The 7358-nt window shown below is 54.3% G+C and overlaps 1 protein-coding gene across 1 annotated transcript; it reads right to left on the bottom strand.

Moving 5' to 3' along the window:
* Positions 1-513: 513 nt before the first annotated feature.
* On the bottom strand, positions 514-7358 carry LOC133352788 (interferon regulatory factor 2-binding protein-like B). The gene has a single exon (XM_061568676.1). It carries the CDS (start codon positions 6676-6678, stop codon positions 4198-4200), a length of 2481 nt encoding a protein of 826 aa, XP_061424660.1. The 5' UTR covers positions 6679-7358; the 3' UTR covers positions 514-4197.

Genomic DNA, 7358 nt, shown 5'->3' with positions numbered 1-7358 from the left:
CTCCGCGCGAATAGATTCCAAAATCAACTTCTGTATTACTACCATCTGCTGTTCTCCTCTCAGCCTAAGCCAATAACAATGATATTCCATAGCAGTCTCCCATGACGATACAGGTCTATTCAGCTTCCAAGCGAATTCGCTGTCAATGAAATACAAATTACAGTCGTTCCACGCTGCACGCGCCCGATGCTTGTTAAACACGTTCCCACGTGACGCGCGCGACGCGGTTAACGCTGCGTCTGCGTCGAACACGTGGACCACGTGCTCACACACGCACTGACCTATCAATCTTAATTTGGATCGGCTCTCTCTCTACAGATTAGATGGGGGGAGGTGGTCTGGAGTTTTGGAAACAATGAGCCTGCACATTACAGCTCTGATGTAATTAGTCGTATTATTTGTTATTGTACAGTATACGTGGAAGCGTGGCCTATATCAGACGGTAAAAATAATTCACAAGGGATAACGGAGGCTGGTAAATGTTTATTATTCTTTTTTTAAAAATCTCCAAGGCACCAAACATCGTCGTTAAAAGGAGAAAACGTGTAAACAGCAATGCTTCTGAAATCATGAACAAAAACAACATATCAAATTTAACTCTCAAGACACACACACACACTGACAATTTAAAATAACAAAACACAACATTGGCGACCGCTACAAATAAAAACAAGGTATTGTACAAACATGAGAATCGCTCGGCTTAACAGTCATTCGTTCGTAAGATCCATCAAATAAAACAGCGACACGTCGACGTCATTTAGCAAATGCGTGTGTTGTGATGATTCGTGCAGAAATGTACAACAATGGGACCGTAAATCAAGTCCCATCAACTCGCCACAGACATCACGGTGCGCGCAACCCATACGAAACACAATTCCGCACAGGCGCGTCTCGTTCAACGGGCGAGATGCGTTCCGCGAAAATTGCTCGTAATGGCGAATTCTCGTAAAACAACGAACGCTCGTTAAGCGAGACGCGCCTGTTTGTCCACGTTGTGAAGGTTGTTCTCACGAGTGCATTCGATTATTTAATACGTACTGCGGTAGTTATCGCTCCTGCGGTACACGATCCCTTCGAAACCCGAGTTGGATTCCCTGCCACGGCTAAACATCATCAGCTGGCAAGCGCTACCTGAACCCGTCCTGGGTCCCAGCTGTTTTGTCGACTCGAACTGCGCTCCAAGCGGCGGTGAAGTGTGGTCGAACTAAGTGCCACGACCGACAACGGCGTGGAGAGACTCTCATCCCGCAGTGGATTGACAACAAAAGGGCTGTATTGTACACTGCACTCAATCGTGAGCACGTCTGTTGATGTATTCGTAAAAGTAACGGAACAGTGGTGGGTGTAAATACTTTACGCAATCCATCGATAACTATCGATTTCACCATATGTCGTATCTCTTGTGCAGTAATCGATGTTTTTTTTCGATTCGTATACATTGGTATTTATTGGGTTCAAGTGATCCTCTCCAGCCACTAGGGGCCGCTACATTCGCCCACAATGTTCATGGAGGGAGGAAAAAAACAAACCCGAATCGATTCTTGAAACAAATCGCAAACGTTTCGTGGAAGTGCTGGCGAGGTGACGAATCACTATAACCCGACAGACACGGGTAATTAATTTAAATAATTAACAACATTAGCATAAGAACGTTAATTAGAGCCAGCCCATTTGAATGATCACAGACACAAAGCTCCCGTGTATGTATTTCAATACCGCCACGTGGTTTGTGAACATTTTCCCAATGCACTTACATATCACACACATACTTTGTTTTCCCCAACTCGGTTTATATATATATATTTTGTACACTACAACGTTGTAAGTAGGGCACTGCAGCCTTTATGAATACGTGTGTACATGAAGCACCATATATACCGTTATATCGCTCACATTTTGGGGGTGGGGAGGGGGACAGGTAAAGTGCCACTTTACAATTGAGCGCGCGTGAGGATGTCGTCTTCGTTGTGTCTGCATGGAATTATGGGGAGCGGTGAGCCGCTCGTGGGCCTCCCCTAGGTCGACTCAGCCTCAAGCGAGTACCTGGTGCGATGTGTAAACATCGCCACGATGGAGACAAAGGCGGCCGCGGACGTGGTTCTGGACACCCACCCCCTCCTCTGTCGTATCAGCCTTCGTAAGTGCTCGGCAACAGCACTTGCCCCAACAGCCTATTGGAGGCTACAGGGGAGAGAGCTTTGTCTCTGTGTGTGAAATTGAGTATCATCGAGAGTACATAGATTTGCATGAAGTGAAATTTCGCACCGACGATCAGCACGGTTGCCTACGTACGGTGCGAAAGAAGTCCAACACACACACGTACATGCAGCTACAGCGGCGTTAGCTGTTGAGTGCGCCGGCGGTGCAACTGCACCGGGAACTCACGTGCCGGTGTGGGGGGGGGGGGGGGTCCAGGTTCTGGGTGAAAAAAGTGATGTGGGGTGTGTGGTGGGGGGGGGGGGTCATTTAAATCCTGGCACCAGGACCTATTGCCTACCAAGCAAGCTACGCCGCTGTCTCATATCGCATTGTCAATTAGCGTGGCCAGCACGTGTCACCTCTCGTCACCCAGCACGCTGACACGAGTACGGCATGGGGAGCAAGGGACCAGCAGGGTGAGTCCATGAATTCCTGGATGCGCCCAACTCTACCCCGACCCACGACTCTCGCTCTCGTCTGGCCCGAGTCGGCACTCACTGCTGCACTCTCGTCACACTCATCGACGCCAGTCTCTCCCACCCCCCTTGTCAGTAACGCTTCTATGGCTACTACCGTGGGTGCGGTTCACGCGAACTTCGCACCTTGATTCCTCCACCCACGTTGAGGACTCGGTCTGTCAGCCGGACTGTTTCGTCTCATCCACACTGCGTTCAACCACCACCACCATCACCCTGCAGGTCACACCTCTGCTCGTTCTGCTTCTCAGAATCTGTGTTTATCCTGGAGGAATCCGATGAGCCATGAAGCTCTTGTTCACCGATATCTGCTTTGCTTTGGAATATCCTCCGATCGTCTCTTTCCCCGAATTCGTACGACCTTGCGCAATTTAAAGAAACGCATTATACGACTCTTATGATCTGGGGGAATACCTCAGTCACAGGGTCGGGGTTGAACCTGCCCATAACTGGGCATCCGTCGAAAAAGAGCTTAACAGCTCATCGGATTCCTCCAATATACCGACTGATTCTGATAACTGCATTACTAGACACGGGGGAATAAACAAAAATGATTTGAAGTGACTGCGTTGGCAGTGGTGCTCAAGCACAAATGAACAAACAACAAAAACCCCATCACCGCATTCCTAATTAGCACTGCCTTTAAACAAACATGAATACATAAATGCGCCATTGCGTCGTGTGTATACAACTGGGTGGACGCTGGGGGGACTTTACACGGTTTTTTTTCTTCCCCCAAAATCTCCTTGATGTCTGTGGCCATTTGTTGCAATTGCTTAGGCGAACTTCCCCCCAGCGTCCACACACAGTCTCGTTGCCAACCGAGGGAGCGTTTCACCTCCATGCGTTTCAAACCACCGAGCCACTGCTGCCCGCAAACTGAGCCACGGGCTGACCCCCCCTCCCTATCATCCGTTTTGAGTAGGGAAACAAACCTTGACTTTTACAAAACAAAAAACATGGTTTTACCTTCTCACGAAGTAAGCCTTAGCAAAGCTGCACAAAGCGAGCGCGTGATATCAATAACCCAGATATGGGTTCAACTGAGCCCAAAGCCGATGGTATGACTTACACAGACATGGATATTGGACTTGTCGGCGAGGTGGTGGAGAAGTGGCTCAGCGGTTATCACATTGCACTGTGAATCCAGCGACCTGACCGATATCCGAAATCGGTCTTGGATCCACATCCCCCAATATTCACCAACCGGCAGTGATCAGCATGATGATGTACGGTTAAACAATCCCGACAACCGATACAGAGTGGGGAGAAGTCTGCGTCCAGAAACAGTTTGACGAACGGCTGTACATTGTCTGCAACCCGCACTCCCGACGACCCCCACTGACCAGCGTGGTGAAGTATGATCAAGTAACCCCGCACAACCAATACAGCATGAGGTGGTGGGGGGCTTAATCCAGCAATTGATTGACAAATGTGGGCTGTACATTATCACACGTCGCTTTTTAATAAACCAGTCATCCGCGCGCGCAAAGGAGCAAAACGTTTCAATATTCAATCTTCAGTCTCTCTCCTTTTCCACCTTCACATCGCCGGCGAGGATGGTGGCAATCTCCCCTTGCATGAAGGCCCACGGCACGCTCGATCCCAGCAATGGGCAGCGCTCCCCGCTGGGGCAGTACACCTCGCCGCACGCCCCCTGGGACCTGATGCTCCCCCGAGAGCAAGGGAAGCAGAAGCGATGCGCGGCCACGGAGGGACACTGGACAAAGTGGGTGTCCTCCAGCCGTTCCTGACACAGCGCGCAGTGCAAGGGGCCCGTGGCACCCGCCGAGGCCGTAGCGGAGGTCGGGGTGAGCGCCGACGGATCCGTTCCGTGCAGCGACACCTGGGACGCGACGTCGGGGGTCGGCGAACTCTGGTCCCCATTGCGCAGGGAGGAGCCTCGCCAGGCCGGTGGCGAGATGATGAGCAGAGGGCCTCCGGATTCGGCCTCCGAGCCGGCCCCCTGAGGGCGCGTGGACGCCGCGTGTTGCTGCGAGTGCGTCGACGAGGGATCGTCGTCGTCTTCCATCGTGGGCTGAGCGAACGAGTTCAGCGCGCCCGTGCTCGTGGTGGTGCTCGTGGTGGTGGTGGTGGCCGTGAGGTTGCTGCACGCGGTGACTTCCGGCGAGCAGTTCGGCCGCGGGGATGAGGATGACGATGTTGATGAGGGCGGCGGCGGCGGCGGCTGCTGCCCAAACCCTGCCGAGCCAGAACCGGACGTCCTGCACCCGTGCACCTTGACGAGGACGTCAGCTTGAGGCTGCATCAGCCAGTGCTGCCGCAGTCGCTGCTGCTGCTGCTGATGGTCGTCTCCGCCCGCCTGCATCTTGCCGTCTCTGCTGAGGTGGAGGTGGACGGACGACTTGCGCTTGCGTGAGCCGGCGCCCCTACCCGGAGCGGACATCGACCGCGGGTGCTCGCAGAGGGCCGAGGGCAGCACGGGCCACCTGCTGTCCAGGAAGGGCAGCGGCAAGAGGTCACCGGCCACCATCTCCTTGAAGAACCTCACCGACTCGGGCAGAACGTCTCCGAGCAGCCTCCAGTCGCCGCTGCCGTGCTTCCTCTCGTACTCTAGGTACTTGAAGCCCGAGGAGAGGCCCCGTCCAAAGTCCTTGGTGCTGTCCTGATACATCTGCTTGGCCACGCCGGACGCGCTCGAGTACACGTTGGCCGAGCCGCTTGGGTACTCGATGTAGATCTTGAGCTCGTACTCCGTGCCCGGCTTGGCGGTGGCGTCGAAGGCGAAGACCCTGCCCACGAGCGAGTGGTCCTTCTTGAAGCGCACCTCGAACGGCGAGCTCCGAGACAGCGCCATCAAGGTGTCTCGCACCGTGGCCGGCTTGCTCGCCCAACTCTCGGCGCGGTTGCGCAAGCTCTCGCAGAGCTCGGCCATCACCTCGGCGTTCCTCTGCCTGTCCCTGGCCGATGTCCTCTCCTGTGCGCCGATCACAAGCATCTCCGGGTTGATGCCAACGCTGCCGGCGCTGCTGCTGCTGTTTCCCAAAGCGTTACCGCCACCACCGCCACTGCTGCTGGCGGAGGTGGTCGTGTTGTAGTGAGACTGGCCTTGAGAGCCGGTTCGTCTGATCATCAGCGAGTAGCATGAGCGAGAGCCGTTGCTTCCGCTTGGAGCTTGTGCAGAGAGGATAGTCGATGAGGAGGAGGGGGAAGTGGTGGTGGTGGTGATGGTGGTGGCGGCTGCGCTCGAAGAGTTGATACCGCAGTTGCTGCTGCCGCTGTTGGTCGAGTTCGCCGCGTGCAGGAGATGTCTCCTCGACTGATCTAAGCTGGAGTCCCTCGGGGGTGAAGAGTCCTCCATCTCGGCCGCAGCGTGGCTGAAAGCTCGCCCGTGTGCGTGCGGGGAGGGCACGGAGGAAGACGAGGTCGACGAAGAGCAGGCGACAGATCCAGACAGCGCCAGAGGCATGGCTCCGTGCAGCGGGTGTTGGCGTGGGTGGGCTGTGGTGGTGGTGGTCGTGCCACCACCCGCACCACCGCGCTCCACGCTGGGATAGCGCAGCACAAAGGCACCACGTCCCTCGCCGTAGCTGCAATTGCTGCTGCTGATCATAGCTGGCGACTGCCGATGCTGCTGCTGAGCATGCTGGTGATGCTGCTGCTGCTGATGATGAAGGCTGCTGCTGCTGCTCCGCGTATCCTCTCGTCCTGATTCCGCTGCTTCCGCTCCATCCGCCGTAGCTTCGGGCGACTCCGCTTTTGAATGTTGCTGCTGCTGGTGCTGCTGATGATGCTGCTGCTGCTGCTGATGATGTTGTTGATGGTGGTGGTGGTGATGAGAGAGATCAGGTCCTGGGACAGGGAGTCCGTGGGCACGTCGCAATCTCCTGGCCGTGCCGATCACCAGCTCGGCCCGGTCGGCTCCTTCGTAGTTGACGCAGCCTCGGCACACCGGCTCGGTGAAGTCCCACACCATGGCCCACGGCATGCGGGGAAGGTCGCACAGGTAGCACGACTGCCTCCGCGGAGACGAAGACATCCTCGTGCTTGCTACACTCCGCCTCGAATGATTTAACAGCGGCGGCGGGGATGTGTTGTCCGGTCGATGTCCGTGTCATCCACCGACTTTATATATCGATATTATTATCGATGCCGGTGTAGTATCGTCGCTTATATTAGGCTATGGCAACACCGATGCGTTGTTATTCGTTCCGAATCGTGGGTGTCTTCTAATTGATGTACAACCATGGTGATTATCCACAATGGTCTGTATGTGTGTGTGCGTTAAGTTGTGCAGTCTATGTAAACTGTCGATCGTGCGCAGTGAATGAATGCACGGGTGGCTATCTCTCACGAACGGAAGAAATCATCACCGTCGTTAAATATACACGGGGTTAATGAAGGCGATGGTGACGATTTACAGTAACGGCTGGACAAGCCACTCGCTTACACGAACGAGCCCAAGATTAATATAATAATATCATCACTGGGCAAATGGTAAAAAGTGGTGGTGTTTGCTGTGATGAAGGCGATGGTGGTGGTGGTGCTGGCAATGATGACTGTAATGCTTAATATTGTCGCTATTGTTGCAATTGGTATTCTACTCTTTGTCTGCGTGTCTCCGTTGCTGATGTTGTTATTGTTGTCGGTGCTACTCCTGCCGTCTAATCCTCCCCTCCTCGTCTCTCGCCGCTCGCTGTTGAGGCTCTCGCGAGCCAA

This window comes from Lethenteron reissneri, chromosome 41 (genome assembly GCF_015708825.2).
Source record: "Lethenteron reissneri isolate LAM-NWPU_2019-01 chromosome 41, ASM1570882v1, whole genome shotgun sequence".
In the NCBI taxonomy this organism is placed as follows: Eukaryota; Metazoa; Chordata; class Hyperoartia; order Petromyzontiformes; family Petromyzontidae; genus Lethenteron; species Lethenteron reissneri.
The sequence above is the reverse complement of the archived record's forward strand: the minus strand, read 5'-3'. Positions and strand labels throughout refer to the sequence as shown.

What these genes read in the sequence shown, in the direction of transcription:
- LOC133352788 (XM_061568676.1), bottom strand. Translation starts at nt 6,678, where the DNA reads ATGTCTTCGTCTCCGCGGAGGCAGTCGTGCTACCTGTGCGACCTTCCC.